Genomic DNA, 16,669 nt, shown 5'->3' with positions numbered 1-16,669 from the left:
CACAGCTCCCTATACGCATGTATGTGACTGCATGCAGATCTACTATAGTGTTTTATAACCTGCACATTTCAGGTTCGTGCAGATTATAAAATATGTGTATATCTACTCCCCAACATATGTCTGTATGAATAATTACATGCAAATACCTGCAATGCATTGAAAGCAAGTATTTCAATGGATTGAAAGTGCCTATGTTTCCTACCTGTTTGTATAAACATACGCGTGTATATGTTACACACGAAAAAAATACAACTTGCTCACATAAAACCCTGATTTATGCGCATAAGTCGGTTATTTTAAAACATATGTGTGTAATTGAAAACACCAATTTGCTGATTTCTCCTCCTGTTCACCCAATCCTCCTCCCAGTCATCAAGACCCTCCTAGTTTTCCAGCCTGAACTCCTTCCTGTTCACCCCAACCTCCCATCCAACCAGTACTTGACAACAGACCAGTCAGATATCAATTGGCGAGAAAATTAGCAGGTGTATAGTTGTGCAAATAAGTTACCACACATACTTGCATAAGTCTCTTATAAAATAGCAACTTACGTGCGGACCTCTTAGCCTTGCTTTGGAAATCCCTTAGACTTATCCGGCTACTTCAACATCTCTCCATTATGCCCATTCCTCTCCCACCATTTAGCTGGATAAATACTTAGCCAGATAATTATTTATCCAGCTAAGTGGCAGTCGCTGACCACAGCCGAATATTTAAAACACGTCACTTAAGGCCTGATTTATTAAGCATTTTCCCCATAGACACAGAATGGGAGAAAAGCCTTAGTAAATCAGTTCCTTAGCTGGATAATTTGGAACTTATCTGGTAAAGTGACACTGAATATGGACCTCACAATGTACAAGCAATTTTTTCTTACATCTTTTCCTTGACATGTTTTGTGTGGAGAAGGCTAGTGTTTCCAGTACTAAGCAAATGTCTCAACACTTGCTTCCCACTTAAGAATGCTATGTAACCAACAGTGCCTTATCACGTGGTGTCCGTGGAAACTGTTATTTTTCCGAGGGCAAGCAAGATAGTAGTCCTCACACATGGGTGACATCATCAGATAGAGCCCCGATGCGTAAAACCTATGTCCACTACAGAGTCCCTCTCCAGTCTCTCTTTTTCCGCGGAGCTGTAAGCTTCTCGGTGTGAGTGAACTCACTTTCGCAGGTTTTTCCTCTTAGTTCTGTCACCAAGTCCTTTTCAGTGCCCTTCCATAGTGTCTCCTCATCAGGGTTTTCACTGATTCGGGTAAGTTTACTTTCACGATCAATTCCCCGTGGCGGCAATGCATTGATGCCCGTGGGCCATTGCTGCCCCATCGCCATCATGTTCAGTTTATGTCCCTTTTGTTTCATCCAATATGGCCACATCTGGTTTTTGGTGATGCTCCCAGTGTCCAAAGACCATGTCCATCATGGATCCACATGAGATATGTGTCCTCCTGCTGGGGCATCACATGACATCCAGGGTTGCCATTTATGTGCTCAGATAACCCCAAAGGTATGTCAGCTTTGACTCTACAAGATGGAGCAGCTCTTCGAGTCGAAGAAGTCCAAGGCATCAGCATTAGCGGCATCAGCATTAAAAGACCAAGGAACTGCATGGATGGACACCAAACTATCGACATCGGTGGGATCGTCTGTTCCATTGATGCTGTCTGTGGACAGGGGTGCTGGAGACTGACCATCATCAATCTCTCGTCTGTCATCAGCTTCCACACTGGAGAAGGACCGGGCCGAGCATTGAAAGAAGCCAAAGAAGCATTGGCACTGGTCCCTGTTGATGCACAGTGCCGGGCACGGGGATGCACCAGCTTTTGCTGTGATGCCTCCCAAGTGACCCTGTGGCAAAAAGTGCCAATACTCCATTGGTGCTGGGGGTCCGCGACAGTCTCTACTGGTCCCGATGCCAGTCACTGATCCACCTTGAGGGTACAAAGAGAATCTGGCCACCCCCTTCTTCCTCCCAGTCGATGTGGGCATTGGCAATGTTCGAGTTGGAGCTGGAGCATCGAGTCCAGCTAGCGGTGAACTGGGCTCTGTAAGGCTTTAGTCCTGTGGCACCGACAGTACCGGACCCAGTGCTGCCTGTCCTTGTACAGCTTCTGGAGAAGGTCAATGTGCTCATCGGTGCATTACCGACCCAGCTGACGTCAATTCCCAGGACAGTGCCTAACATGGCACTGAGGCCTCCCTCTAGCTATATGGTGGTTGTTGCTGGTTCCTCTGAGGAGGAAGCTCCACCAAGGTTGGCAGAGATGCCAAAGCCTGCCACCCCCATCCAGTTTTACCAGTGCCTGCACCTCTGGAGGAAGGCCATGCACCTAGAGACCCATCCCCTGAGGAACCTTATGACCCCTGGGAGGATGATGTTTTGGAGTCGTCCTCTGAGGGCTCTAAGGATCTCCCTTCAGAACCTTCTCCTTCAGAGGAGCAAAGGAAGTCTCCGTCTGAGGACTTAACCTTCACAGGTTTAGTGATGGTGATGATGGAAGCCATCCCTTTTCAGTTATTAACAGAGGAGAATGCCAGACACAAAATGCTTGAGATCCTCCAGTTCATGGAGCCTCCTAAGGAGATTGTGGCAGTCTTGGTACACAAGATCCTTAAGGAGTTGCTGATGATGATATAAGAACACCCCCTCACAGTGCCTCCCATTAATAAGAAGGCAGAAGGGAGTCTACCTCATCTAGAAGGCTGCCGGATTCACTAAGCATGTTTTCCCATATCTGGATGATTGGCTGATCAAGAGCACGTCTTAGGCAGGGGCCACCAGGTACATGCACTTGACCATCCAAGTTTGGAGTCACTAGGATTTGTTCTCAACTCCCAAAGTTCTATATCAGCCCGTCACTTCAATTGGACTTCATAGGAGCCCTGCTAGATACTGCTCAGGCCAAGGCCTTCCTGCCTCGCCAGAGGGCCGTCACCTTGATGACCATTGTGGAAGAGATCCAAAAGGGCCAGCAAGTGTCAGCATGACACATGTTGAGGCTTTTGGGCCATATGGCCACAACCGTCCATGTCACTCCCTTGGCACGTTTACACATGTGCAGAGCCCATGGACCTTGAGGTCACAGTGGTTCCCGACCACTCATATCCTCCAGGATTGCATCCGAGTCACTCTGTCTTTCTGGGACTCATTGTCCTGTTGGCGGGTACTTTCAAATCTGGAAAGGGGGATCTCTTTTTGAAGTCTCCCTACCCAAATTGTCCTAACCACCCTGGTGTGGGGAGCTCATGTAGATGGGCTCAGCTTCCAGGGTCTCTGGTCCGGTCAGGAATGCTCTTTTCAAATCAACTTCTGGAGCTTCGGGTGATCAGGTAAACGTTATGGACTTTCAGAGATTGGCTGTCCAACAAAATTATCCTGATCCAAACAGACAACCAGGTAGCCATGTGGTATGTCAACAAGCAGGGAGGCACAGGATCATACCTCCTGTATCAGGAAGTGGTCCAGATCTGTTTGTGGGCCTTGTCCCATGGGATGGTGCTCAGGGCCATGTACCTGGCCGGAATGGAGAACATGGTAGCAGACAAGATGAGTAGAGCCTTCAGACCCCACGAGTGATCCCTGGACCAGGGCGTAGTGAATCGGATATTCCACCGTAGATCTGTTTGCACCCCCCTGCAACAGGAAGGTGCCTTGGTTCTGCCTCCTGTACAGGTCAGATGGCAAAACAGCCTCAGATTCCCTTGCCTTTCATTGAGACAAGGGTCTTCTGTATGTGTATCCTCCGATTCCCTTAGTGGCAAAGACTCTCTTGAAGCTTATTGAAGACAGGGGGACAATGATCTTCATAGCCTCTTATTGGCTGAGACAGGTCTAGTTTCAACTCCTATAGGAGTTGTCTATCCAGAGACCGATCAGTCTGGGGACTTCCTCAGATCTCATCATGCAAGACCAAGGCAGGCTGCGGCATCCCAACCTCCAAGCCCTGCTGCTTACAGCTTGGATGTTGAGAAATTAATCCTATAGCTGCTTGATCTTTCAGAGTATGTGTCTCGAGTCCTGGTGGCTTCTAGAAACCCTTTCACTAGAAAGTCCTATGGACTGAAGTGGAGGACGTTTTCCATGTGGTATGAGCAGAAGGTTCTAGATCCATTCTCCTGCCCCCACACAAAAACTGCTTGACCACCTTCTATACCTAACAGAAGCTGGCTTTTTAAAGACCAACTTCATTAGAGTTCATCTCAGTGCAATTGGTGCATACCACCAAGATGTAGATGGTACGCCCATTTCTGTACAGCCTATTGTTCTACGTTTCATGTGGGGCCTGCTTCAACTGAAGCTTCTCCTAAGGCCTCCCGCTGTGTCTTGGGGCCTCAACATGGTGTTAGCTCAGCTGATGAAAGCTCCTTTTGAGCTGCTGCACACCTGTGACCTGAAGTACCCTGACCTGGAAGGTCATATTTTTTGTGGGGGTCACCACAGCACGCAGGGTCAGCGAACTCTAAGCCTTAATAAGTTATCCAACTTACACTAAGTTTTATCATAGCAGGGTGGTTTTGCATGCACACCCTAAGTTCCTGCCTAAGGTGGTGTTGGACTTCCATCTTAACCAGTCCATCATCCTATTAATATTTTCCAGGCCCCATTCACACCAAAGCAAATGAGTACTGCACAGTTTGGACTGCAAGCGAGCCTTAGCCTTCTATCTAGAGTAAACAGAAGCCCATAGACAGTCCACCCAACTTTTTCTTTCTTTTGATAGGAATAGGTTGGGAGTTGCCATTGCCAAACAGACACTATCCAATTGGCTAGCAGATTGCATCTCCTCCAGTTTTGCCCAGACAGATCTGCATCTTGGTGGTCATATCAAGACTCATTCTGTCAGGCCACGGAAGTGTCAGTGGCCCATTGTGAGCAGTTCCCCTAAAGGAGATCTGCAAAGCTGTGACATGGAGTTCTCTCCACACATTTACATCTCATTACTGTCTGGATAGGAATAGCCGCCATGATAGTGGGTTTGGTCAGTCTGTCCTTCAGAACCTGTTTGAGGTATGGAACCCAACTCTTCCCACCGAGGGCCCATTGTTTGGATTCAGGCTGTCTTCCCCCCATCTGTTACCCACAGTACTGTTGTTGTTATGCCTGTTTGCACCTGGTTGGGTGTCTATTTGTCCCCTTTTGTGTTGGAGAGCAGCCTGTAGCTAGGGATTCACCCATGTGTTGGGACTATCATCCTGCTTGTCCTCAGAGAAAACAGAGTTGTTTACCTATAGCAGGTGTTCTCTGAGGACAGCAGGATGTTAGTCCTCATGCAGCCTGCCCACCACCCTGCGGAGTTGGGTTTCTCCTATTTTTTATTTTAATTATAATTCTATGTTACGAGACTGGAGAGATGCTATTTATAGGGCATGTTGGGTATGCTCAGTGTGCCTAGTCAAAGTTCTAGAAACTTTGACATAAGTTTTCCGCACTGGGGCTCCAATTGATGATGTCACCCATGTGTGAAGACTAACATCCTGCTGTCCTTGGAGAACACCTGTTGCAGGTAAGCAACTCTGCTTTAGTAACCAACAGTTGCCATATCACGTGGTGTGCATGGAAACTGTTATTCTTGTAACCATATAAATACACAGTAGTATAGTTCCCTCTCACACAGGTTTTTGTTCAACCATATTGGTAGATATAGTTTTCCATTTATGTCTGAGGTATATGTAAAATAAAATCCCACTTTTCCTGGCTTTATGTATTTTAGTTTGTTGCTTAAAGAGACTGTAACACTTATGCACAGCAAATTCGTATGCTTCCAATGCTAAAGCTCATAAGTTTTTGGATAATTTTTGGAGAACATTTGTTTCATGTTGTATATTTACCTTTATTTAATTCTATTAAAGTCCTCACATTTTAATGCTTCTTATAGATTTAAGAATCAGACAACAAGCAGGCAATGTGTTCTTCTACCAGTTGGACACAGAAATGCAAACAACATTCATCACCAAAGCAAACTCCACCCTAACCCTACACCATCCTCCTCCCCTTTTCTCTACCACCCCCACCACCATCTCTTTTCCATGCACTTTTTGCCATGGATACCAGGTCATGGATGAACACAACCTGCCCATAAGACGTATTGTTAATAGAATTAGAATTTGTATTTGAAGTTGTGTTGACCTAGGAAATGTATGAACATGAACTACCTCGAAAATGTATGAATATAAACTAGATTATATTTAAGCTGTTGTGTTGACCTAGAATATGAACCAGAATATGTATTTACTATTATATTGACCTAGAATATGAATGTTGACACAATACGTGAATGTTGACCAAGAATATGAATGCTGAGTTTGTAAACCATTGTGATCTTCTTTTGGAATGACGGTATATAAAACGACTAAAAATAAAATAAAGTAAATAAATAAATCCTTTTCATACAGAATGTCCAAAAAGTGCAAAACCTTTGCAGAGCAGTTTGCAGTTAATCTTGTGTAAGAGAAATAAAATGGAGTAAAAACGTATGTCAGAAGCAGTGCAGGGTTTTCGTTGGATATTTATATTTAAGCCTGGAGACATCTGTTGTGTACCTGTTTTTGCCTAGCACAATTTTTTTCTGTGGCATTCCCTTTCCCCTTCTCCCTAGACACTGTAGGAAAATGTATCCCAGTACAAAAATATACAAAAAAATGTATTTGTAGCCGATTAGTATATTTTTACCCATATTTTATCTGATCCCTAAATCATAAGAGATTTGTCTTTTAAAATGTTTTTTTTTCCATTTACATAATTTTAACAATTTCTTTAAAATATCAATCAAAAGCAAACAAAAGTCACAGGAATTCTGAGTTTTCATGAAAAAGTTGAACAATTTGGTTTTATTATAATAAGTAAACATTTCTGAGAAATGTTTCTTGTTTTTAACATAGGTTTCTGAGGCTGGCTATCTCATGGATGCAATAAATATATATCATAAGTAAGTACTAAAAGATTTTAAATTAGAAAAGATGGTTTTCTGAAAATTACTCAAACATTTTAAGTGAACTTCATTGAGGATATACAAGAATGAACTAAAAGATCTAATCTGTTAAACGCATGTCCTTGAGCTTCACTCAACTTCCAAAAGAAAAGCATTGGGTCAGTTTCATCAAGATCTTCTCCCATAGGTACAAAATTAGGGAAACACAGAGTGAATCAGGTCCACTGTGGCTATAAATAGCTTATCAAGCATATTTATTTCTTCCCCCTTGAAGGACTTTTTATCCTTGTAACAGAGTACATGAAGGCAGATAAAGACAGGTTAGTCCACCTAGGTTGCTCATTTGTTTTCCTCTCTGATCCTCTATCACTTCAGATAGATAAGCATACAAATTCCCATATATAAGCCAATACCACCCCCATCTCTTTTATCCAGTCTCTCAGTCCTGTTCCTGCTTCTGCCCTCTATATCTGTCCCAAGCATATTTAAATTCTGAAACAATGCTGACCTTCACTACCTCTATTGGTATCTCATTCTAGGCACTGTCACCTTATTCTTTGGTTCCTATGAGTCCCATGCTTAATCCAACACTTGGGCCTCTTTCTGTGACTTATGACAAAGCTTTGTAATCATCCAAATAGCTATCATAACTAGTGAGGCTTTTGTCCGATCATCCCATGAACGCTAATATATTCATGCTTCATGAAGGTTACCCCTGTTGGAAGCCCAATAATGAATTTGTTGGCCAAGCAAGACAAATATTGTATGTCTATCACATGAAATAAATAAATGATGATGATGATTAACTGTTCAGTAACTGGATTTATCAATGATCTTGTAGTCATCAGTAACTTGTAGTCATCTTGTAGTCATCAGCCGCTGAGCGGGCCAACTAGTTAGCTAGATAAGTTTATCTGGCTAACTAGCACAGTATATTCAGTGGCATATACCTGGCTATCTTAAAGTTAGCCAGATATGTTCATTCAGCTAACTTTAGGACAAATCAGCGGCATGACCAGATTTAGCCGGTTAAATTATCTGGCTAACTCTGAATATTGTAATTAGCTGGATATTTTATTTGGTTAACTCTGCTCCTCCCCTGAAATGCCTCCCATCTGCCCCCTGGAACGCCCTCGACTTATCCAGCTAAATTCTAGCCAGATAACTAGTAGTCCCTATGTGCCTAAAAAGTGGAATATAAATCAAACAAATAAATAAATAAACAAACATGCCGGGTTTTTGCCATTTAGACGGATAACTGAAAAGTTATCCGTCTAAATGGCTTTTGAATATTGATCTCTTTGTGTCTATTAGTTTTTCATAGAAATGATTCAATTCATGCAATAATAAGCAGGATGGCATAATCCTACTGGGCTTTCAAAGTTCCCTTTCATTCAGTCTTACAAAGTAGTTGCATTGCACATGGGTTCAACTGTTTAAAAGGGAACCATTCCCTGCAGCTCTATTAAAAATGTACAAATGTTGATTGAATTATACCTTTATTACTGAAGAACTTCTTTTACCAGCTGGTAACTGGCATGTCTAGGACTGCCTATTGCTCTTGCACAGCATGGTGACAACTTCATAATGAAATCAGAAATTCATGGAGGCATAAACACAGCTGCTTATGCCCATAAAATAAGTGGTTTACAAGAAAAGTATAATCACTAGTATCGAGTGTTTTGTCAATTACTTTAACAACGGAGAATAGAAAATGATGTGTATTTGACAGGAGGCCATTTTTAAGACATTGCATTTGCATAAGACTCCTCTCTTTACAGCATAAAAGCAATGAAATATCTTAAATGAGATTTATCCATTATTCATGAATTTTTAAATATGACTCATTAGGAAATTTCATTTGGATTCAGATTTGGCTGGGTAGACTTTTCTATTTCTTTTTTTTTTCATTAAAAAAAACCAAAAAAACCCAATATAGAGATTAACTTTACTGTCAATGAAATATTTTTGTCTTTGTGATTACATTTTCTAAGGCTTTCTTTCTTCACGTTTGTCTGAGTTATATGTTAATGGATCCAGAGGTAGTTATCATTTCAAAAGTGGTTTCACTTGAAATCCTAGTGTGTTCTCTTTCAGGGAACATTCATGAAATGGCTTATAGGGGGCAATTTTTATAACCCGCATAACTGCAAAGCCCATATGGTCCTAAGGTACAAAGTACACAATGTGTGTAGATTTGAAAATTCAGTTCTGTGTGTCATTTGTTCCCCTAACTTATTCACACCCATGGGAACCTCTCCTTTTTTGTCCAGCTAAATATACACTTATTCTGAAAGTGCATGCACACACACTTTTAGTCACTGCAAGAGGGATTACTTTCACCCAAGGAAATCCTAGTCAGATAATTATTTAGTTACCTGGGTAAATCTCTTTGCAACTGTCTTTATCATGATTATATCTACTTTTTCTGATCCATTAACTTAGCAGACCTAGACAGTTTTATGTTCTACTGTATAATGAATTCAGAAATAAATTCAGAAATGACCCATTTCTTGTGAGAGAATAGATCCAGAGTTAGCGGCATTGAATATTTTGGTAGCAAATATAATTGATGCCTTCTGGAAGTTTGCTTTTCTTTCTTTTAGGCAATGGATCAAAAAGAAAAGAGTTACAAATACAAGTTTGTAGGTACTTTTCAAAAGTGTTGGAATGCCCGGTGGTCTGACATTAACGTCAAGGCTGCAGGCTGGGCCCTCCTCCACTTCCCCCCTTGCAAGGATCGAGGTGGTGGGGGGGGGGGTTGGGGGTGAGCTTTGCAGGCTAGGACGACCCCCTCTGTGCGAAGGCTTGCATTGTGTAATTGGTACCTGGGCGCGGCAGGGGCAACAGGTGCCGATTGATGATGTCACAGGCTGATTTAAAGGGGGGCTGCCTCCCTCATCTCGCCCTCTTTCTCCTTGCTCCCGCGTTGCAGTCAGACGGCAGCCGGGTAACACGCGTTGGCATGGAAAAGCCTTATGATCAGGAAGAGGAGGTCACTGGAGCCTGCCGCTTCACTCTCCAATGGCTGGATGCACATTTATGAAACATGGCATGTCAACCCCCCCCAACACCGTCCCAGGTAATCATGGCATGTTAGGGAGCACACGTCGGCATCGGTGGCCTTTCCTCTTCATTTAACTGCTGGCAATCCAGAGGGGCGAGCAGCATGCATGGCTTTTAGAGTGGGGCACCCGTGAAGAGCGATTCTCTGTCCCAGCTGTTAAGATCGAGCATGTGGAGGGGTGCCCAGGCCTGCAAGGGGAGGCACCGCTGGGAACAAAGAAAAGCTGCCGAAGGACGAGTCGGTTACTACCAATGAGCAAGATCACACACCAAAGCCTGGGGGAGGGGGGGGGGGGGCGGTGTCGTACAATCCGTCCCTGAATGGCCCTGAGCTAGATCTTGCACAGAAGTCAGCTGCTCCCTCCCTCCATCTCACCCCCGAACTGAGTGCAGGCAGCAATGGGATTTCTGAAGGGTGTGGAGGAGGGGTGAGGGGCTTGCAGCCGGCATTTCAGCTGGGATGCAGCACGTCCTGGCTCTGGTCCCATGTGGGCTTCCCCATGCAAATCCCTTATTGGAACCCTTTTCAAAGCTGGGCATCCATGGGTTCCTTCACACCACTGCCCCAGCTGTCCAGCTTCTCGTGGGCCCAGGTGGTCGGTTTTCCTCATGGCTCCGCAAGCTCAGGAACCACAGGCCAGATGCCACAATGGTTCCCCATCTCTTACCCAGGTTACAGGGGTTGCAAAAATTATTGCATGGCAGTATGGAGTCCGCAATTTTCCCCAGTAAGGGGGTCAAGACAAGCCATGGTGGAGACGGCCTCAATAGGAGGGCCACAAGGGTGCATGATGACCCCGGCAATTGAAACATCGCCAAGCACACAGATCGCAGCAACACCAGTTGTGACACCACTCCTGACAGCCTCAGCGGCAGGTTCTGATGCAGCACAGCATGGCAAGGGCGACACGACACGAGGTTCTGATACAATACCCTCAGGTGCAGCATCAAGTGATAACGCAACTGAACAGGGCAGACCAAACACGGGTGAGTCATCGGGTGATGCTGGGGAGATACAGAGTGTGAGGAAGGGGCGGAGGTAAAAAAAAGCGGGCAAGCAAAAAGACAAATGCAAACATAAGCCAGGTCAGATTCTAGCACTGGAAGTTCCTCTGATTCCTCAGACTCTGAGTCGTCCTCTGATGATGCTCCAAGAAACAGGAGGGGAGTGGGGTCAAAGCATCCAGGAGCCCACCAGTGCTGACGACCCTATGGCGGCTATGGGAGAGCGTACCCAAGACCCTGCAAAGAAAAATTAAGAAGTGTACATATACAGATATCTTCAGGATTATGGAAGGATGGAGAAAAGGAAGCAATAAGAGAACCAACAAGAAGTGTGGAGTAGATTTTCAAAGGGTTGCGCATGTAAGATACGCGCGCAACCCCCGAAAACCTACCCCTGCTACCCCTGTGCGAGCCGAGCCTAAGCCCCGGGACGCACATAAGTCCCGGGGCTTGAAAAAATGGGCATTCCGGGGCGGGGCCATGGGCAGGGCGCTGGCCCGGGGGCGGGACCAAGGCCTTCGGAACAGCCACCGGGCAGGGGGATGGAGAGCCAGCACGCGCAAGTTACGCCTGCCCAGAGGCAGGCGTAACTTCTTCAATAAAGGTCAGGGGGGGTTTATTTAGGGCTGGGGGGTGGGTTAGATAGGGGAAGGGAGGGGAAAGTGTGGGGGGGGGGGTAGAAGGAGCGGCCTTGGAGGGAACGGAGGCAGGCTGCTCGGCTCAGCGCGTGCAGGTTGCACAATTGTGCATCCTCCTGCATGCGCCGACCCTGGATTTTATAACATGCGCATAGCAGTGCGCACGTTATAAAATCGGGCATAGATTTGTTCGCGCTGGGTTGCGCGAACAAATCAACGCCCGCATGCATGTTATAAAATCTGGCCCATGATGAAGCATCTGAAGCATATAAAAGGATACTGAGAAATATCATCAATTGGACATGGGCTTTTCTACGGATGATAAGTGTCGTGGGACAAGACAATCCCTCTCAGTACAGCTCGATGTTGAGCTATGTGGATACTATACTGGAGGCATACAGGGAGGGCCTGGTTGAATTATGATGAGCAATTCAGGGACAAAATAGAGGAGAATCATTTCATGTCATGGGGCACCCAGGATGTCGGACTGTGGCTGGGACAGATGAAAAATAAAGCAGTGGACGTAGGAGTCATCACATGATCATCTCAGAGGTCCAGTGAACAAACAGCTAAAGCAGTACAAGCAGAACGGACATAGTTCAGCAGAAGCTAGATTCTGAGCTTGTAAAAAGTTGAATGGTGGGTTCTTTTGAGTCACCAGCTTTCGAGAGGATAATGATCTCCCCTTTGGCGAGAAGGAACTGGGAAAATCCAGAACTTGTCATACCCACACGGAGCCTCGGTTAATGATCATCTGCTGAATGAGGCATGCACGGTGCAGTATGCTTCATTTGACAGTGCCATAGTGGTTCTACGCTGGTGTGGAAGAGGGGCTCTCCTGGCAAAGACCGATATCGAGTTCACTTTTTGTCTTCTCCCTGTTCATCCTGACAGCTTCCTGTTGTTGGGGTTCTGTTTCAAAGGAGAGTATTATTTCGATAAATGCATGCCAATGGGATGCTCCATGTCGTTTGCATACTTTGAGCTCTTTAGCTCCTTTCTTCATTGGGCCACTGTGCAGAAAGCAAAGCTAAAGAACATTGTACATTATCTTGATGACTTCCGGATCATAGGTCCTTGCGACTTCCCTGCTTGTGCGCATTTATTAAATACATTTCATGGACTCACGGATGAGTTCAGAGTGTCTCTTGCGCACAAGAAGATGTAGGGTACAACCACAACAATCAAATTTCTTAGAATTGAGCTGGACTCGATGGAAATGGTATCACGGTTGCCTCGCAAGAAACTTCAAAAGCTTCAGCCTGCTCTAGGACTTGCGATGTCAGCCCATAAATTAACTCTGGAAAGGGTACAATCCCTCATCGGCAGCCTAAACTTTGCTTGCAGAGTGATCCCGATGGGCAGGGCCTTCTTACAGTGGCTGATGGCAATGATGACTGGAATTAATCGGCTGAATCACCACATTAGTCACACAAGTGGTGAAGGTCGACTTGGCTATCTGGGCTTCATTTTTGTGCAAGTTAAATGAAATATCTTTATGGCCAGACCTGCCTATGTCCAACCACAATCTGGACATACATTTGGACACATCTTGGGGGGGGGGGGGTTGACTTCTATTGGCAAGGTTCCTGGTCCACGGTGCCATGGCCCCTAGCTTGGGTCGAAGTGGACCTGACATGGAACTTCACCTTCCTGGAGCTTTTTCACACTCTGGTCCTCTGGGGTGAGAAGCTGCGGAATAAGCATATAATACTTTGGTGCGACAATATGGCTGTGGTTCAAGTCATAAATGAACAATGCGCTAGATGCCACAAGGTAGCCGACCTATTTAGGGAGGTGGTTATTGCTTGTTTATATTCGAGCACTGTTATACGGGCATATCACATGCCCGGAATTTGGAATGGCATTGCCGACTCACTGTCACGAGTTAAATGGGATTTGTTTCAAAAACAGGTTCCCGGAGCAGATGAGGAAGGAGTGCCAGTGCCGGACCATTTATGGAAGATTGGAATGACACCATCAAAGATCTTTTGCGGAGATCGGTAGTTCCAGCAACGTGGAGCACATATAGTTGGGTCTATGAAGTCGTGTCCGAATTTCTAAGCAGTCGTGGTTGGGATGAGGGGCCTGTTCCAGTGGGTTTATTAGTAGAATATATATTCTGGGCTAAGGGCAGAGGGAACTCGAGGGGCTCCGTATCGAATTATTTAGTGGGATTTGCCTTTTTTTCAAAGGCTTGAGGATGGGGAGACCCAACTAAGAGTTTTATAGTGAAGAAGATGTTGGCAGTGTGGGCAAGGAAAACAGGGCCAGTACGCAATCCGATGCACAATAACTGACGAGTTGTTAATATGATTGTGGCAGGTTTTATCACTCATGTGCATTTCAGTTTTCAAAGTCAAATTATTTCGAGCGGCCTTCTTGCTAGCGTTCTTTGGCACCCTAAGGGTCAGCGAGCTGGTGGCCACATCCAAAAAGGACACAGGTTATCAAGGAATATTGTTTCAGAATGTCAGGGTGTCAGAGCAATCCATCCACATAGTGTTGCAAAGGTCAAAGATGGATCAGGCGAGTGGCATCCAAACTCTACTTGAGGCGAGTGGCATCACAGGTTACTTGTCCTGTGCATAACTTGCTGACCTTTTTGGCAGTATGGGCGGACGGGGGTAAGCATCTGTTAACACACGTAGATCGCCTACCGCTCACTAGATACCAATTTTCAACAGTATTGACTTTGCTCTTAGTGTATCAGGGTGCAATGCCAATGAGTTCGGCATGCATTCTTTTTGGATTGGAGCGGCCACCACTGTGGCCCAGGCAGGGTTGCGTGTTGATACTATCCAGAAAATTGGTAGATGGAGATCACATGTAGTCAACACATACATCTGGGCAGATCGTGCATGACGAAATAACTTGTTTTCTCAATTTCTGTCTGCAAATTTACCCCAGGGACAAAGGACAGTCTGGATTGTTGGACACTCTATTGTCCACTGGGCGGAAAAAAGGGCCGGAGCATGCACATATAGGTTATACCTGGGATTGGGCATGAATGGCATGTGCTTTTTATGGATGGGAGATAGAGGAATGTCTTGGGATCAGCTGATACCTTGCATAAAGATCAAGAGGGATTCACTGTCTAAGCTCAGCATCATAATCATTCATCTGGGTGGCAATGATTTAGGGTCTCAGTGTTGCATACATTTGATTTGTCTCATCAAAAGCGACTTGGGTGAGATTGCCGCCTGGTTTCCGAGTTCTTGCCTAGTGTGGTCTGATATCATACACTGAGCAAAATGGAGTGACAGTGAATTGTGGAGGTGGGGGCATAAAAAGATCAACAGACAGGTAGACATATAGGTGCGAAAACTGGGTGGGCAGCACATTTTGCACAAGTGGGCCGATAAGTTTTTTGAGGGCCTTTATAGGGATGACAGAGTTCATCTTTCCGATATAGGCTGCAATCTATTTAACAATGTGATGCAGGAGGCCCTAGAGGATATCTTCAGGTGAGGAGGCCGCATTGGAGGGTGGGGGCATGAGGCAAGTAGTACTACCTCATGCTGGTGGCGGATACAGGAGCTGGTGGGTTGACTTTGCCAGTTGGGATAGCCCACCTTGCTTGGAAGGGTACGGCTGGGGACCAGGCTTGATGGCTGTCTTTCTAGGTAACACGGCAGACAGCGTGGGAGTCAGGTACGGTTGGTGTCAGGTGTGACCCTTGGCTCGTATACCAAATTATTATTCTTTCTGTCAATTATAATAATAAACCTGCGGCCTTTACACCCAGTTCTTTTCCTGTCTCTGCTTCACTTTGTTTTGAGGGACCCGGGCTGCCAGGGGGGGTGGGAGGTCACGGCAATTATAGCTGATGTCGATGTTATTATAGAATGGAGGAAACATTTCCAAAGCATATCTTCTTCACTAGGCACATCTTCTCTGTGTTCATATTGTTGAATGGATGTGTATGCTTATTTTTATTTTTTTTTTTGGGGGGGGGGAGCTGTTATCGGAGAAGGTAGGAGAGTTCTCTAGTAATAACATAATCTTTTCCACAAGCTGGAAAAATAGCATAGCCCAGAACCCCTCTGAAATTGTGTTAATATATACTGTTGATATGAGGAGTCTCTTATGGTTGGGAATAAACAGAACTGATCAATGTTTTTCAGTTTGGTGGGGTGAGAGAGCATTTAGGCCATAGCGATATGCTGTTTGAGTCCAGATTTTGAAGAGGATTCAGAGCTCTTTGAGAAACTGCTAGTTGACATAAAGAGGCTTTCACTGTGCTGTTGTTAAAGCTAATAAATCATATAAATTTTCCGGAAAGGTTTATGGGCTCAGTAAGTGGAATCCATTTATGGGACAGAAATGACCCATCTGTAAAATTATGCAGATTTGGGAAGAAGAAACAAATCCTAGAATTCTGCAAGTTTGGTGCTGCTGTAATCTGCTCCTCGAGTTAACTACCTGGATAGGACTCTGCTAGAAAGCACTGTATCAGGTGCTATATAAATGGTTTTTATATCTCAAGTGGAATACAATTCGTTGGCAATTTTTCACTTGCTTTGCAGTCGATAGTGGAGATATCTGTGATGCCTGTCAGTGCAGTCTATTCTGGATAACAGAGTTTTCAAGAGAAGAGTTCCCATTGATAGGGAGAGGGCAGTTTATCTTCCTTTGTGAGAGTGAGTTGCCATTTCTACCTGTTTGGAGAGACTTCCAGCAGGGTCTAACTTGCGGCAAGTAGTCCAGGAAGATTTCTATCCCAGTAATCGGGCATAGAAGACTTTGCCAGGATTCTGCAGTACCAGTTAGGTATTTCTGCTTGTTGAACTGGGCTAAAAGGATTTGGGGAGTAAGAAACCCATTTGGAGCAAGTGAAGGTCCCAGGTTCTTGTAATTGCTATTCAAGGGGCATGAGAATTTGTGTTTTTGGGCCATAGACTTGTTGAAACTTCAGACTGAATGTTGTTCTATTTTTGTGCTTCCAAAACTTTTTGTATCTTTGTCTTCAATAAAAGTATATTTTGTTTTGGAACTGCACACTATTGTGTGAAACTTCTTTTATTTAGAG

General features: G+C 44.9%; 1 protein-coding gene across 2 annotated transcripts in view; it reads left to right on the top strand.

Moving 5' to 3' along the window:
- The window catches only part of LOC115099285, a 187,648-nt gene that overhangs the window by 156,497 nt on the left and 14,482 nt on the right, over positions 1 to 16,669 (top strand). For both annotated transcript variants that reach the window (XM_029616840.1, XM_029616839.1), the window contains one exon: positions 6,879 to 6,925. In XM_029616840.1, coding sequence (XP_029472700.1) covers positions 6,879 to 6,925 — 47 coding nt within the window. The remainder of the gene's footprint in view (positions 1 to 6,878; positions 6,926 to 16,669) is intronic.

The sequence above is a fragment of the Rhinatrema bivittatum genome, chromosome 9 (genome assembly GCF_901001135.1).
Source record: "Rhinatrema bivittatum chromosome 9, aRhiBiv1.1, whole genome shotgun sequence".
Lineage (NCBI taxonomy): Eukaryota > Metazoa > Chordata > Amphibia > Gymnophiona > Rhinatrematidae > Rhinatrema > Rhinatrema bivittatum.
The sequence above is the reverse complement of the archived record's forward strand: the minus strand, read 5'-3'. Positions and strand labels throughout refer to the sequence as shown.